This window comes from Hesperophylax consimilis, chromosome 12 (assembly GCF_061612785.1).
Source record: "Hesperophylax consimilis isolate HC1 chromosome 12, BYU_Hcon_1.0, whole genome shotgun sequence".
Taxonomy (NCBI): Eukaryota; Metazoa; Arthropoda; class Insecta; order Trichoptera; family Limnephilidae; genus Hesperophylax; species Hesperophylax consimilis.
The window spans coordinates 22174865-22193259 of record NC_142847.1 but is presented as its reverse complement, the minus strand read 5'-3'; the positions used below and the strand labels follow the sequence as shown (position 1 = coordinate 22193259).

The window sequence follows — 18395 nt, the reverse complement described above, 5'->3', positions numbered from 1 at the left end:
AAGAGGAAGGAGAACCTGAAAAAAATGGAGGGCACAATAAACCCATGTACGTGCATAAAACTTCTCAGTGGAAGAATGCATTTAAGTGTGTTTATGATAGATGAAGGAGAACCTGAAAAGAATGGAGGGCGTAATAAAACCATGTTTGTTCATGTATTGCATAAAACTTCACGGTGGAAGAAGGCGGTTAAGTATCTTTATGATAGATGAAGGAGAACCTGAAAAGAACGGAGGGCATAATACAGCTATATCTGTTCGTGTCTTGCATAAAACTTCTCAGTGGAAGAAAGTAGTTAACTGTCTTTATGATAGATAAAGGAGAATCTGAAAAGAAAGGAGGGCATAATAACCATGTTCTTTTTATAAAAGGCCTCATCCAGCCCCGCATTAATCAATCCCTTATAACCCGCCTCACAACGCTGCCCAACCGCTTATAGTTCCTCGATTGCAACATAGTTCCTCGTCTTTACACCTTACAGACAGGTCTTGTGAAGACTCAAATTTTGAAAAATTAATTGTTTGCTCGTGTATGTGCACAAAACTTCTTAGTGGAAGAATGCAATTAAGTGTCTTTAATGTTGATATTTTCTCAAAGCACCAAAAGCATAGTTAGAATAATGAATAATTTTACCTTTATCTTGAGAAGCAGAATTTCCTGCGAAATGGTAATCAGGTAAAGACTCTGAATGCACCCAAGTATCAGTTGAATCTGAATCGGTTTCAGGAATCGATTCAGATTCTCTAGCTATCAGCTCTACCATCGGTCGACATTTTAAAATAGGCATTTCATTTTGGTTTTTAACTGCCAAATCATTTGTAACTACTGATTCCTCACTATTGTCAATCTTAACTGAGACTTCACTAACATCAACAATTTGATTGATAGATCTTTCAGCATGCTTTTTTAAATCTTTACTTTCAGGAGTTGAGTCCCGACGATCTTGTAAGACTTGCAGTTCCTCTTGCAGGTTGGACGATAACTCCTGAGGGCATTTGTCACTCTTATTTATCCACTGGTTGACGGCGAGAGTTTTCAGAGATGTTTGATCGAAACAAGAATACAAGGATTCTGAATCACTTTCATCAGGATCAAATTTATTTTCATCTGGAACTGAAATTACAAAGAGTTTTAGAAAATATTCACATATTCACTCATCAAAAAGCCATCATTATTATACATATAAAATTATACTGAAAGTCTCTATAAAAACTAGCACTGACGAAATCTTCAACAATCTTACATCATGTCAATTTCTTTGATTTAAAGATTTTACACAGCCAAACTGAAATATCCTGAAAATCTTCATACAAAAAATCGAATTTTCGAAAAAGAAAATATTGTTTTCAGCTACTCTAGTACACCCAAAAGTCACGAGCCGCCATTGCTCGAGAGCAGGGGTTCCCAACCCCGTGCCCACGGGCACCATGGCGCCCGCGGAACGATTCGTATGTGCCCGCCACTATTCGACAGTGAAATAATTTTGTCGTAAACATTAATTAAAAATGTGAATTATTTTTATTTATTTGTTAGAGTTTTAATTTTTTTCAGTACCTAGGTTTATTAAATACGTTCGTATATTTGCGATATTGTATATATGAGTGGTTCCTTTGCTGACAGTACTTGTCGCAACCTGTCTAGCGGCGAGCCAGACTGCACTCTTCACGCTAGCCTGGAACGGAGAGTTCTATTTGCACACCACTTCTTGTATACGCAGAAAACCCGAAGTAAACGAACGCCACGAACTGAGCCGATGAACGCCGAAGGCGCCAAAACACATGGCACATTACTGCCAGCTCTGTCTGTCAGTGAAAGCAATAAGCATGGCCCCGACAGCCAAACTGACAGGAGTCACGTGCTCATACCTTCCCGATCAGTTCGGCGATCATCGGCTCACTTCGGGTTTTCGTCGTGTACAAGGAGTGATGTGCAAATAGCATTCCCCGCCTGGAACCACGTTGTTGTCATTTAGATTGCGATTGCTGCCCCGAGTTTGTCGATTAAAAATAGGTGGTGCCCGCCACCGTACCGATATTTTAGAATGTGCTCTAGAGTACAAAAAGGTTGGGAACCCCTGCTTTAGAGCCTTTAAATGTTGCATAAAAATTAATTTTAAAAATAATGCATAAGAAAAGTTTTTTTGCATTCGTCACAGTTATTATACAGTGAAAGTAAAATTAGGTCAGTAAGGCAGTTGTACATAATACTGGCTCTCTGTAAATTTTTCAACAACATTGATACCGCCAAAAAATCACAACAAGTGCGCTACACTAGATTGGGTTCTTCTTTAATGTATCAGCCAGTGAATACCAGAACATCCTTTGGACAAAGGAGTTTTTCTTATTAAGTTGCGTTGCTTTATAATGCTCAGTGAAAATATAAAAACTATAGGTTCGTTAAATCTATTCAAGAAAATGGCCAAAATTCCATACTAGCTGAGAGTGGTGATTTTGGATTACCCACATCATAGCTTCTGTCATAAATCACCTTAGAAACCCCATATTCAATATAATCCATCTATGTATGAATTATGTACTTTACTTAATTGGTTAAATATAATTGTAAAGCTGCCCATCTCGACACAGGAATTCCCTAGTGAGATGAGCAGGAAATGGAGGAAAAAAAATACCTCTATGCATTCATAAATACAAGAAATTTTTAAAGAAAATAACATATAACAATAACATATTCAGCAAGTAACTACTAATACAACATTTGGACAAAAGCTTCTTATACTATTGTACTAAACTCTACGTCAAAATCCCACTCTCAATCAAAGATCACAACAACATAATCACATTAAAAACTCAAATAAAATGTTGGATATAAAACATAAGGAGATCTGAAATAGTAAATACAGTAACACCAAATACAAATGGTGACCGGGTATCTCATCAAAATGACAATTCAACACGCCTACAAAAAGTGATATAAAGTCATGAAAAGTAATGAAACAAAAACTAGGTTAAATAGTTTACATAGTAACTATTAAACCCAGTTTTTGTTTCATCACTTTTATTGACTCAATATCACTTTTTGTAGGTGTATTGAATTGTCATTTTGATGAAATATCATGGAACCAATACAAATACAGACCAAGACACAAACCACACAACTACACTAGAAACATAACATAAACTAATAAACCTATATATACAGGGTGTAACAGCAGGTACCCGAAGGATTTTAACCGCGATTCCGAGCATACTTGGAGTGTCGTTTGTTGTAGGATACTATTTTTTTTCAAAATCTTTCAATCACACGTCGCCAGTGATTATACTGCTCACACGCGACCGAAACACATGATACGCGCTCCCTTTCGGCTGTTATCGTGCTACTGGAACGAGACGGAGTGTGTATCACGTGACCATCTACTCAGTTGCGACGTTAATAAAGTATCATCGGACAGCAAAATGATATCCACATTTTTTATTCCAATTATGGTCAGGAATCGCTGATAAAAATTCTTTGGGTACGAGCTATTACACACTATATATTATACAATACTCTCTCACTAATTAGCCAACCCAAAAACCGGGCAAGTGTCCAATTAGTGAAAGGGGAGGATTGTAGAACATCAATACAAAATATGGTCAAAATTAAAACAGGTAGAGTGGTATTCGCTTAAGAAGTTTTCAAGGTGGGTGCCCATGATATGTTTCCTTGTAATGTCTTATACAGGATTTTCCGATAAGAGGTGTTATTTTGAATAGCCCGCTATTTCGGTAGATGTTACTTTTGAAGCTGTCATTTTTTGACATTTGACAAGTAGAAACTACGCCATTAATAAAAATGAAACGATACACGCTTCAACAACGCATTGAAATTATTAAAATTCACTTGAGTGAATCAAATGCAAATCATTCGGCTTCGTCAACAAGCAAAATTGTCGCATCTGGGGCTCGGAAAACCCAAGAGTTATTGTTGAAAAGCCTCTCTATCCTCGACGTGTGACTGTTTGGTGCGGTTTATGGTCCGGCGGAGTCATTGGACCTTTCTTTTTCGAAAATGAGGCTGGAGCAACAGTTACGGTGAATGGATTGCGCTATCGAGATATGATTAATGATTTTTTATGGGCGGAATTGGATGGTATTGATCTGGACAACGTTTACTTTCAACAAGACGGCGCTACGTGCCAAGCAAGCAACGAAACCATTGATCTTTTACGATTGAATATCAAAATAACACCTCTTATTGGAAAACCCTGTATGTGGTATGTATATTTAGAAATTACCGGGTGACGTGAGTAGTGTATAGGTGAATGTGTATGTAGGTGTATGTGTGGGTGTGTGTGTTTGTGTAAGATATTTTACAAATTTGTTTTAAATACGTTCTTTGCTATCGATGTAAAGTTTATATTGTGGATTCCAAATTGGCGATGCATATTCCAGTGTACTTTTGACCAGTGACGGCTCGTGACTTTGGGTGTACTTACTAGAGTACTAATGTGTTTTTGTTAATATTTTATATAAATATTTATATATTTGCATGAACCAGTAAAGTTTCCACGAAAAAAAAAAAACCAATAAAAAGAAAAACAAAGTGAAAAGATAAAAACAACTTAATGAAAATGAGAAAATAACTTTGAATCTTACACACAGCGGGGGGGTTCATTCATAATTAGAGGGTTCATAATTAACAATTTGATTTAATTTTCTCCAACAAGCATTTAGTAAATAAACTGAACTAAGGACAAATGGAAAATATCAGCATCTGAAAATATATTATCGTATTTTGTGCTTCTCCTTCAGTCCTTCTGAAAAATGAATGTTGTGTGTAGTAAGTTTTTGAGTGTGGGATGTGAAATAGTATGTTTGACCGTGTGTATCAGAGTGGAAACGAACTTTTTCCAGAAGTCAAAGAAATCAAAGAAGAACTTTGTCAACAGCGTTGTGGATAATTTTGAATAAAAAATTTTGGCCGGATATATCTCTTCTATCTTCTAATGTTGATAGTTTGTGGAATGCTAATGAGTCTTTTAAATGTTGGGGTGATCGGAAGGATTTAAAGTCTAAGGATGGGTTGTTTCACAGAATTTTAACAATTCATCAAATTTCAACATTCATTTTCGGGTTCTGTGAAAGTCCTATTCAAGTTCTGTTATTATATAATTTATAGGCTAGTTGCTTGACAGAACTGAAATAATTACAGAACTTTAAAAAAAACATAACTTTGAAATTTGAATAATTTTTCAAATTCTCCGAATAACCTGTCCTTAGGACGGGTTGTTTCGGAGAATTTGAACAATTCATCAAATTTCAACGTTCATTTCCGGGTTCTGTGAAAGTCCTATTCAAGTTCTGTTATTATATCATTATAGGCTAGTTGCTTGACAAAACTGAAATTAAAACAGAACTTGAAAAAATCTTTCACAGAACTGGGAAATGAACGTTGAAATTTGATGAATTGTTCAAATTCTCCGAAACAACCCGTCCTTAGTGTTTCAGAATTTTTTTTCAATTCCTTCTAAACTTTCAATATTAACCGGTCAGCAACGTAAGCAGATATACACGATAAAATAACGATAGCAGTCAAGTACAATAAGCGTGTTTACACGTCAACGCGTGTGTTTCCACAAAAATCGTCATAACTCCGTTATTCTTCTAGTGACATCCCTAAAACAAAAAGTAGAATATTCGTATTGAATGAAGCTTCACATCTCTATTCAAAGTTATCCATAGAAACCCGTAAAAAGACCTACTCAGTGGAAGCAAATTTTACCCGCCAAATCGTAAAACGACGCCAAGAAAGCCGTTTGACGTGCCGACCCGCCTCCCACATATCCCAGTTTTTTAAAAATATATTTTGTATGAAATGGTCAAAAAGTGAAGTGACAGAATTGTTTATTGTACATTTGTACGATGAAATAAGTGTTTTTTTTTACATTATCCGTGATTTTAGTATCGTTTTTACATAAAACATTACAGGTGAGTCATTTTTACAATTTTTTCATGTTTCCATTCTAAATTTAAATATTTACAAATGTTAATATTTATTTATGATACAACAATTTGAAAGCCTATTTTGTAACCTTTCTAAAACAGTTTTTACTATTCGGCTCCGTTCAGTAATGTTTCATTTATAGAGCTTTGATTGTGAGGCGGTAATAACACAACGTTTTCGTGAAATTGACATTTCGGTAAAGACATCTTAGCTTCAAGTTCGCGAAAAGTCGGAGGGGTTAACTTTATATTGGGGATTCCATATTACTGATCCAAATTCTTATATTGAGTGAACGAAAGAGACATATAGTATATTTGTTAATGAGGTGATCTGAATGGTTCTTATGGATGAATCCTAGAATTTTGTAGGTCCTGTCACAGATGAAATTTATATGTGCACTGCCACACTGAAATAAATCAGTCTGTCTAATACAAAACATTAGGATTACAATTGCACACAGATTAGTGAACACTTTGTTTGTGGCGTTACACAAGGTAGCATCTTAGAACCCTTATTATTCTTCATATATATTAATGATCTATGCAACCTACAAATTTGTGAAAAAAACACAACTTTTGCCGATGATACGAGGGTGGGTCAATAAGTCCTTAGAAAAAAGCATTAAAACAGTTTGTATTTTTGTATTTTTTTTTATTTCTCAACATGATCTCCTTGGAGCTCAATACACTTGGTTAGACGTTTCTCAATTTTTTTTAAACCGTCAGAAAAATAAGTTTTCGGAAGGTCCTCAAAATAAGCATTTGTCCGATCGATGACTTCTTCATTTGAAAAAAAACGTTGTCCACTTAGCCATTTTTTTAAGTTTGGGAAAAGGAAAAAGTCACTGGGGGCTAAATCTGGCGAATACGGTGGGTGGTCGACCAATTCGAACTTCAATTCTTCAATTTTAGCCATTGATCGTAAACATGTGTGAACACGGGCATTGTCCTGATGAAAGAGGATTTTTTTCCTGTTTAAATGAGGCCGTTTTTCTTCAATTTTGTTTTTTAGCTGGTCCAATAAAGATGCATAATAATTCCCTGTTATTGTTTTTCCTTTTTCCAAATAGTCAACGAAAATATTTCCACGTGCATCCCAAAATACAGTAGCCATAACCTTACCAGCTGATTTTACGGTTTTCGCCTTCTTTGGACATGGTTCGCCTTTCGCAATCCACTGCTTTGACTGTTCTTTCGTCTCGGGAGTGTAGTGGTGTATCCATGTTTCATCTACAGTCACAAAGCGACGAAAAAATTCATCCGGATTGCGTTGCATGAGCGACAACAGGGCTTTAGAGGCCACCACCCTATTGCGTTTATTGTCGACTGTGAGCAAACGCGGCACCCATCTTGCAGAAATTTTTTTCATGCCCAATTTGTCATGTAAAATAGAAATGACGCTACCTTTTGAGATCCCTGTAACCTCAATTATCTCACTCAACTTTAATCTTCGGTCACTTAACACCATATCGTGGATTTTATTGATCATTTCTGGTGTAGTCACCTCTACAGGACGTCCTGAGCGTGGTTCATCCTTTGTTGATGTACGACCACGTTTAAATTCATTTAACCAGTTATAAATAGTTGCAAGTGAAGGAGCAGATGTGCCGTGAACTAAATCCAACTCATTTTTTATTTCCTTTGCTGTTAACCCTTTTATATTAAAATGTTTAATAACAGCTCTAAACTCAATTTTCTCCATTTTTGTAAACAAGCAAATTTTTTTTTTTTAAATGTACGACAACACACAACAACCCGACCAATCTGCTTGAAACTTCGCAGCATACTGAATCGGTAGTGCCGCTGCATGAAAACAAACCGCTTACAGTACTAGTCGCGCCACCTGTCGGCCTTTCCAAGGACTTATTGACCCACCCTCGTACGATGATGGTCTTGCTAAATCTTGGGATGAAGTCTTTAAAATAGCAGAAAACGGCTTTCGTACCGTTAAAAATTGGCTTGATGCTCACACATTAACCCTGAATACAGATAAAACAAAAAAAATTACATTTCGAACATCCAATAAGCTCTTACCCTCACATCAAAGCCTCAAACCACACAGCTATAACCCCATTTTAATCCCATGTACTTGTCCTTCTATAAGAAGAGTTGATAGTATTAAATATCTCGGTATTCAAATAGACGATCTTAAATGTAATGTACATGTTACAAACCTAACGACAAAACTGAGAAAACTCATCTATTTCTTTAAAAATGTCAGGGATATTTTAAATAGAAAACAACTGAAACAAGTTTACTGTGCTCTTGTACAATCATCCCTTAAATATGGAATTATCAGTTGGGGTAGTGCAACAGATACTTGCCTGGAGCCTTTAGCAAAGATTCAAAAACTAATTCTGAAGGTTATTCTTAAAGTCCCATTGAGGACGAGCACTGATTTTATTTTTATGAAACTAAGGACGGGTTGTTTCGGAGAATTTGAACAATTCATCAAATTTCAACGTTCATTTTCGGGTTCTGTGAAAGACTTATTCAAATTCTGTTTATATATCATTGTAGGCTAGTTGCTTGACAAAACTGAAATAAAAACAGAACTTGAAAAAGTCTTTCACAGAACTTGAAAATGAACGTTGTAATTTGATGAATTGTTCAGATTCCCCGAAACAACCCGTCCTAAATGTTCCTAACTTGAAAAAATTGTATTAAAAAAATATCCTGCTTCATCAATATAAAAATACACATACTTTGAAGAATGAATGAGCACTAGACTTAAGACAGTCACATGTAAAATCTTTTAACATCCCAGTTTTTCAAACCTCTTACAGGCAAAGAAGTTTTAAATACAATGCTATTAAGCTATTCAATTCTCTGCATACTGAACGCAAATCAAAAGTTCCTTTAAGGCGATGCACTACGTCGTGTAATATTTTAAATTGAGCCGCTATCAATAATAACCCTTACGTAGATGGCGATACGGTTTAAATTCCCGCTTAACACCATCCGCCTGTTTTGATTTATGCAAGAAAAAAACATGGCCAAAAAGTGCCTTTTATTTTATTTTGTGGATGTTCAGGCATAAATATTTCTTTTTTTTTCGATCATTTTATAAATAACTTAATTTGCCACATTATACAATAAAATCATAACCGAAAATGGGTTCGTAAGTAGGAGATTTTGAACTTTAAAGCAATTTTCATAGGCCTTATACATAATTTTTTTCTGGGCTTATAAAAAGACTTATCTAAAAAATACTCGATTATTTCAAAGGCCAAGATGTATTCTACTCACAGTATTTAATTAAAGCATCTGAAACATTTCTAGGCGACCAAATTTTCAAACCAAAAACACATGATTTTGCATTACTACGTATGGCATCGCCTTAAAAGTAAAATCATTGATTACCTCCAATAAACATATACATTAGGAGTATTCCATAACATATTTAAATTTGTGCCTACTGTGTGTATATATATATATATGTGTACTATGTACTACATGTGTGTGCATTTGACTAAAGTTTCACCTGCTTTTTTGTATGCCTTTTTGTCAAACTGAAATTTTATTACTTAATTACTTAAAATTATTCTAGCTTCGTCTTAATCTTCTACATTCATACTTGAATTGTATAATTTTTAAAAAAATACTGATTTTATTTTATCTGTAATTTTCATAATATTGTGTAACAAAAACCTAGCTAACAACCACTCTGTAAATTGCCATCTCAACACGGGCGTTTCAATGGGCAATACGTCATTATTGTAATTAAATGTAATATTAAAATAAATAAAAATAAAAAACTTTACTTATATGTAGGACAAAACCAAGCATTTTATATGACATATGAACAATTGAGTCAATGTGCTTATTAAATATAAGTTTGCTACATTCAGTTTTAGAGACGACTGGTTCGTTGTCGAGTGAATCAGATACTAGTACTTAATTAGATGTTTATTTCTGGTGAATATCATAGTGTTACTGTAGTAGTAAAAGCAGTACTAGGAGTAGTTATTGTATTTGTCAAAACAAACAAACACCGCTATTGATCTTTCATAAAATTTCCATTTATTGGTTTAAAGTTAAGTTGTCATGTTTATGCTTGCAGGAAGACTCTATTTTGTAAACTTATTCAAATAAAAAAGTGGCAGAAGGAAGTGAACAGAAAAACATGCGACAGTTGCTAGAATACACAGAGGATTAACCCAATTAACAAGAGCGCCCCTGTCTGTACAGTATGAATGCAGGGGAACTATGTCCCCACCCGGTTGGGCAGCCATGGGAGGCGGGTTAAGGTAGGGGCTATAGGAAGGGATTTATTGGAGGAAAAACAGATGCCGGTAGGTCTTCCACACACGAGCCGACTTACACAAAAACTAGTCGAAGAAACGGCCTGTTCTCATGAAGCCAACATCAACTGTGAATGCGTGTTCCACTTGTGTCTGTGGAGTTTCTCGCACGTGCACCGGTGCACCGGGCAGGCTCCAATAAAATACCTGTAGAACAGACTCAGCATTTCCATATTGCGTCTGTGCATTAGAGATGGCAATAGGTCTGTTAACAATGGATTGTCAATCAGACAGACTGCCGTCCTTTGCCCAGAATCAAATAGGTTTATAAGTATTGCGGGGCTCCAGCCCCGAGGTGGCTCCCAAATTCAATTGCTGGGCATACTTGAGATTTATATAGGGTTAACAGCTGGTCACTATTGAAGAATCTGCTAGCCCTATACAAGACACCCAGTTTCTTGGAAGCTTAATTTTCTCAGGCTTCTATAGGAGCCCAGATAGTCATTGATCTCCCTCTTTGCCGAAATCAGACACGCTTAGGTTTTTGAGACATTGAAACTGACCAGGATGTTCCTTACCTCAGGCACAAACCTTATCGAGGTGGTGAACTTTTTGTCTCAAAACTTCCCAAACTATTCGGACATCATAAGTGGGCCTGTCAAAAAGATAACCCTCTAGAACGATGCTCGATATCATCAGAATAGCAATGAATTGGTGCACATTCAAAGAGATTGTTGATGTGCAACAAAAACAGAGTTGGTGACAGCACAGATTACAGTGGTACCCCCGCATTGATTTGATGCAGAGAGGAAGAAGAACCGTCAACAACGGTTTGAATTGTTCTTCCCTTGAGAAAGCCCACAATCCAACTAAGCAGGGTTGATGGATCCCATATGATGGTAACTTCCCGACAAACGCCCAGTGCCAGACCCTATCAAAGGCTTTAGAGATATCCAACCTGATGGTTTGAGTTTCTCCAAAATGCTCCAAGTACCGCCCCCGAATATGCGCCACATATCCGATCGGTTTTAACGAAATCCATATTGCCGATCGCTTAGTGTTATTCTCTTTATATTCTATGTGAGCAACTTGTTATTAACCACCGTTTCCTAATACCTTTGAAAGTATGGAAGTGTCGGCTATGGGGGGGTATTTGGAAGGATTGGAAGGGTTCCCCTTCTTAGGGATTGGGTGGACGATTGCCTTTTTCCAAAGATCTGGCACCTTTCCACTTTTGAGTGAGAGTTTAAATAATTTTTCGATGTTCAACTCGTTCAGGACCTGGAGAACCTCCTTGTACAGGTGGTTACTTCATTTGGAAACCGCAGTGCGGAATGGAAGGGGGAGTCTCTCCATCATCTTGAAGAGTTCCTTGAAAATTTTGCCTAGTCACTGTGCCAGCCGACCAATGGGGTTGGCCAGAAGTGGAAAAGTAGTTATGCAGAAATTTCTCCCGATTGAAACAGCAACCGACCAAAAAGCACGGCTACGGGTGGGGCGGTCTGTAAGCTTTTTGGCAAATCGTTGGTTGGTCGCTTTTAGCTCTATTTAGAGTTTTCTTGCAATCTTTACCCGTTTACGAAATGTTTTTAAACAGCAATATTAACCCTGGTGACTGCTAAAATGGTGAGCGAGCTATAAGGCCGCGGCAATATAGTAACTGAGTTAGTAAGATTGATAACCCAACCCATCGGTGCACAAAGCTAAGGTTAGACACGCGGCGTATTACTGAATCTGACATACGAATACGAGTGAATTATAGAATTTGATTTTATTAGTACAAATAACAATTAATTACATCTCTTACATGCTTTCATTTTAGTAATAGTAATGGTGAAAACGACTATTAACCACTCGCTTACCCCGGACCACAATACTGGACCTACGCTGAAAATCCTTAAAGCAGCATAGTCCACATTTGTGGACTTGCGAATGCGCATAAAAACATACTATTTATTTCTTAACATTTTATGTATTATAACTACACATGGAAATAAAACCTCTTGCCCCGTGTAATCACTGAATTAGCCTTTCTTTTACAGTGGCAATTCTTCACATTATTGACTTATTAAAAGACAAAGTTTACTGACATTTCAAGACTTTTTTTTTGTGTTTCTGATAATTTGCAAGTACAAAGAGGTACATATATATTTTTCATATTAACATTAAAGGTTAAATTGTTACTTATTCTCTCCGCTTCCGTTAATATAAAAATTATTAATGTGTTTTGTATTTTGTCTGAAAAAATTAATGAACTTGGACGTAAGTGAATCTTGTTCCTATGCGGTGAGTTGTTTTTTTGCATAAAATAACAAAAAGATAATAATTATTTATATTATAGTATCAAGATTGTGTAAGCATAGATTTCTTATTAATTTGATGGCAAAAACATAAGAATTGATTCATTTTGTGGTGAAAATAGTAACATTTGCCGAGAATTACTTATGCGCTGACAGTTGATATAAAGCATGTCCTACAATGTATCGCAATATAAAATATTTTGTGTGAATATTTCGTTAATTATGAAATATATATCTTTAACTTTTAATTCATTTTAAATACAGTTGATGTTTCAAATCTCATTGCAAGATGATTTAATGCTTGAACTTTGTAGATTTAACACTTTGGATGAAAAAATATTTATAATTTTTTTTGATCATCGTAATTTTTAATTTTTTTTTTAATTTCTACAAATGTTTAACGACATAATATTATTATCAAATTACTAATCTAATTAGAGCTAATTTGGTAAACAAATTATTTTTTTCTTTAAATAGGTGCTATTCAGTGATTTTTTCGTTTGTTAGGCGATGAAGGCCATACTTTCACTATATTTTTATAATATTTTTGTTTCTTCGGTGAATGACTTTAACTAACTCAGTGTGGATTTAACACTTTCGATGCCAAATTTTACAATATTTTATATTTGTTTATACTGGTTTTCTCATTGTTTTAATTTTTTTGCGGAATCTTTTTAGACTAACATGGAAGACAAGAGGGGAGGGGCACACATATCACACGGGGAGGTGCTGATGGTGCTCACTGTGTTCGAAGCGGACCTGAACCACATGCAAATGGAATGTTTGTACCATGCCGCTGTGTTTGGATTGCACTAAATCTTACCGTACATAAATAAATTAACTTGAGGCCAGTCTTTTGTAAACGGTCTTCTTTATTTTTGAATACTGCTTATTGAGAGTGGTATACATGCACGGCATCCGAAAACTCATAGCACAAACGGTAAAAAGGTAAATCTACATCACATATAAAATTTTAAAAAACTGTTCTTTTCGATTTGAGCATATCGATTTTTTTCTTCAAGTTTTTTAATCCTCGATTAATTTGAAGGGTAAAAAAACTTTTAGAGCCGGGTTTACGCTTCAGCGCATTTCAAAAGACATTAAGAGCGGGAGCACACAGAGAGCGGTCAGAGTTCTGCGTTCTAGTGACCGTTGACCGCTCAAGAGTTCCAAAGCACACAAGCGGCGTTCAAATTCTCGCGTTCTAGTTTCGTTTGGGTCTTTGCTTATGCAACATGTCACTAGAAAGTTCATCATCCGATGAAGAATTATTGCTCTTGTGGAGTTTAGCAGCTTCTAAAAAGAAAATGAAGTATTGGGTGCACCCAATCAACGCGAGAAGAACAAGGCGAATTTACTAGTATTTTTCAGGATTTACTTAACCCCTCCGACATTTCGCGAACTTGAAGCTAAGATGTCTTAACCGAAATTTCAATTTCACGAAAACGTTGTCTTATTACCGCCTCACAATCAAAGCTCTATAAATGAAACATTACTGAACGGAGCCGAATAGTAAAAACTGTTTTAGAAAGGTTACAAAATAGGCTTTCAAATTGTTGTATCATAAATAAATATTAACATTTGTAAATATTTAAATTTAGAATGGAAACATGAAAAATAGGTTAAAAATGACTCACGTCATGTTTTTAGGTGAAAATGGTACTAAAATCACAGATTATGTAAACAAAAATATTTATTCTATTGTATATATGTGTAATAAACACTTTTATCACCTCATTTTTTTATCATTTCATATAAAAATATTTTATAAAAATTTAATATGTGAAGCGCGCGGCGCTACCGGCAGACATTTTGCGCGGATAAAAATTTTGTGTCAATTATGCGACTGTCAGCAGATTCCTGTTTTGTATTTCCATAGACAACTTGGTAGTGATGTGTAGCTTGATCTATAATCGACCTTTTAGTTTTTGTTTGAGGGATGTAACTAAAATAATAACGGAGTAAGAACGATTTCTATGGAGAGACACGCGTTGACGTGTAAACACGCTTATTGTACTTGACTGCTGTCGTATTTTTAACGCATATATCTGCTTACGTTGCTGAGGGGTTAAAGATGAACAACGATTCTATATTTATTTTCGAATTTCGATTAATAGTTTTAATGAATTGTATAACATTATACAACCCGATATCGAAAAACAAAATACTAACTGGAGGAACTGTGTTTCATCAAAAGAAAGGCTGGCTGTATTTTTAAGGTATGTATTTATTTATTAAGGATAAGAAAAGACATTAGAATATTTAGAAATAATAACAAAATATGCGTAGCAATTTCAAACCAAGCTTCGGCTTTTTTGTCGCAGTTTTTTTATAATTTACATCACTTAAATCGTATAAAAAACTCCTTTCCCTAACCAATTCAATTAACTTTTCCGTGTTTGTAACCTCAGACATCGCGGCGTTCTGGCGTTCTCTGCCTCAGCGGGAAAAGAACTCTTAGAACGCGACGTTCCATTTTGACCGCCGCAGTCTGACTGCCCGCTGTGTGCGTTGTTGTTATATATTTTTTTATTTTTATTTATTTATTAGATACAAATAATTACATACATATTAAGGAAGCTTTGGCTGTCCAACTAGGAAATTTTCCCGTTTTAGGACAGCCAAATTGCCTGGTTTAGTTAACATTTGTACACGCTGCTGTTATGAATTATATTTCCATACTTTACATTAATAGTTACGCTAGTAATATAGTCTATATACATATATATTTATCAAAGTAATAAAAATAAAAACTTTTTCAGACATATTTGTACACCCGAATATTAGTTTTTTTTATGAAAACACCTGATAAATTTTATCAAGGTACATGTAATAATATGCAATTAAGGAACACTGTATCAGGGTACATGATAACATATTGGATTAATTCAATTTATAGTTACAATATAAGAAAAATATTAGGTGGGTTTCTTAATTTGATCGCTGTTACTGTGCTGTGTATTAATTTACATAATCAAGGTACATATAATATAATATACATAATCAAGAAACATATAAGCAAGGTACATGAAAACATATTGTATAAACATTATCAATCACAAAAATTATCAATCGCATTGTATAAATCAGATGCATGGTAGGAATTTTTTATTTAACTGCCAATAACAATGAATAAATGTGAGTACAGAACATTTTTGTTTATCTGTTGGTCATCATAAGTTCGCTTTCGACTCTTCCCAAGTCTAGAAGCCAATAATAAACTAATTTACGCAGAATGCTTATGCTTTTCGATTTCCATAAATCGGGTAAGAGGTTGAATAATTTTGGACCAAGGTAATAGAATTGTCTTTGGGCAAAGGATGTCATAGTAGTAGGTGGAACAACTGGATTCCTCCTTGAATGTCTAGTGTCGTGATAATGATCAATGGAAGGGTAGTGGTGACGTTGTTTTTGAGTGTGTAATATAATTTTTTTTATGTATAGTTGCCTGACATCAAGAACTCGTATCTCTTTGAATAATACATCACTGGGGTACCTAAATGGTTTTTTTAGGATGACCCTTAGCAGTGATTTCTGTGCTTTTGCTAAGGGATCCAGTATTGTTTTGGTACATCCGCCCCATCCCAAAGATGCATATTCAAGTAATGAGTTACACAGAGCATAATATAAACATTTAAGATCTTTTATGCAGAGAATATTTCTAATGCCCAGGAAAAGATGAGTAAGTTTTCTGACTTTTGTGGAAATTGAGTCTATATGTAGGCCCCATCTCAGAAATTTGTCTATCATAATTCCTAGATATTTTATACTATCTACGCATTCTAGGGTGTTACAATTACAAGTAGTTAGGTTATTGCAGTGGTGTATAATAATGTTTTGTGTTTCTTTCGGTTGTCCCGCTTGAGTTGCACTGAAGCGGATGAATTTTGTTTTCTCCGTGTTGAGTGTGAGTAGATTATTATCAAGCCATTGTTTAACACTGTTTATACCAGCTTCTGCTTTACTGTGAACTTCATTCCAGTTTTTACCTTCAAATAACAAGACCGTATCGTCTGCAAAGGTAATAATGTGGTCGGCAAGGGAACTGTTACATAGCTCATTAATATATATATTAAACAAAATTGGCCCTAGAGTACTTCCCTGAGGTACACCAAATTTAATATTTGCTGAATCGCTTAGAGTATCATTAATGTTCACTCTTTGGCTTCTGTTTTCTAAATAACTAACCATCCACTTTAATAGTTGACCCTGTATTCCAACGCACTGTAGTTTTTTCAACAGAATTTTATGTGATATAGTGTCGAACGCTTTGGCTAGATCCAGGAATAGTGCAGTACATTTAATTCCTCCATCGATATTATTAGAGATGATTTTTGTCAGGTTAGCGATAGCGTTTTCTGTGCTTAAACCTGGTCGGAAGCCGTATTGTCTATTAGAAAGAATGTTATTATCTTCCAGATATGTGCTAAGGCGATTTTTTACAATTTTTTCAATAATTTTCGAGACCGAATTTAGCAAAGAAACTGGCCGGTAATTATGTACATGCGATTTGTCACCATTTTTTTGAAGCAATATAACTACTGAATGTTTTAAATGATTGGGGAATATTCCTGATTTAAAGCTTAGATTCGAAATGAACGCGATCGGTATTGCGACTGAGTATTTAATAAGTTTTAACAGATTTGATGAGACTTTATCAGGACCACAAGCATTTGATGACTTAAGATCGTCAATTATTTTCATGACTTCGTTTGTCGTTGTTTGTACATTGTCTATTTTATGACCGAAATTAGAGGTAGTAAACTTAGCGAGATCAATTTCAGTAGTATTAAGTTTATCAAGAATTTTTTTTCGCAAGAGTGACTCCCACCGAAGTGAAATAATTATTGGCAAAATTTGCCATAATTTTTGGGTCTGAACAGTTTATATTATTAATGTATAACGATTTAATTTCGGAAGATTTATTAATTTTTGTTTTAGATATATTACGAAAAGTTTCCCACAGACGTTTTGGCGTACAGTTATTTTCGTAAATAATTTTTTTATAATAATTTTCTTTGGTCGATTTAATTAAATGTTTACATAAATTCCTATACTTTTTATAATGAGCTTGTACTAAAATATTTTCAGGACATCTTTTCGCCTTTTCGTGTAATTGATTCCTTCTGTGAATAGATTTGACAAGGCCAGGGGAGATCCAAGGTGTGAGTTTTACTTGATTATTTGTTATGTGTATGTGACTAGTGTGTTTAGATATATATGAATGTAATTTTGTGATAAATTCATTCATTGCTGAGTCAGTATCAATTTGGTCTAGAACGTTTTGCCAGTTTTCTGATCGCAAGTCTTCGACTAAGTTATTGTAATTTGTTCGAGGGACATATTTAATTTTAGCATCAGTGGGAGGTTTGTTTTTAAGACAGAGAGCTGTGGTGTAGTGGTCTGAAATTGTAGTGTGAAAAACAAATGAGTTGATTAGGTTAACATTTTTAACATTGATATGGTCTAGGCAAGATTTACTCATGCCCTGTTCTCGAGTAGGGCTATTAATTGTCTGAATGAATCCATTTTCAGTAAGCAGGCATAAATAATCGTTATATTGACGATGGTATTCGGGAATAGTATTAATATTGAGATCGCCTATGATGATTCGACGTTCTATTTTTTTTGAACTATTGATGATTGCTTGAAGTGAGCTCAAAAAAGTGTCGATGTTTTGGAAAGCGGGTGATCTGTAGATTGCAAAGATACATAAGTTGTTGTTCAAAACAATTTTCAGACAGTTTGCTTGTGATAATAAAATTTCATCTACTTGTGCTTGTATTCCGTCTCTGATGTAAACAACGATTCCACTTGATTTATTTAAACTTATGTTAGTGTGATATTCAGAGTAATTTTGTATAATTTTGGAGGTGTATTCTTTATTTATCCAACATTCCGACAAAATTAT

General features: G+C 35.0%; 1 protein-coding gene across 5 annotated transcripts in view; it reads right to left on the bottom strand.

Moving 5' to 3' along the window:
* Nucleotides 1-18395, bottom strand: part of LOC149419324 (uncharacterized) — an 87094-nt gene that overhangs the window by 52754 nt on the left and 15945 nt on the right. For all 5 annotated transcript variants that reach the window (XM_089638217.1, XM_089638220.1, XM_089638221.1 and 2 more), the window contains exon 4: nucleotides 632-1111. In XM_089638217.1, coding sequence (XP_089494343.1) covers nucleotides 632-1111 — 480 coding nt within the window. The remainder of the gene's footprint in view (nucleotides 1-631; nucleotides 1112-18395) is intronic.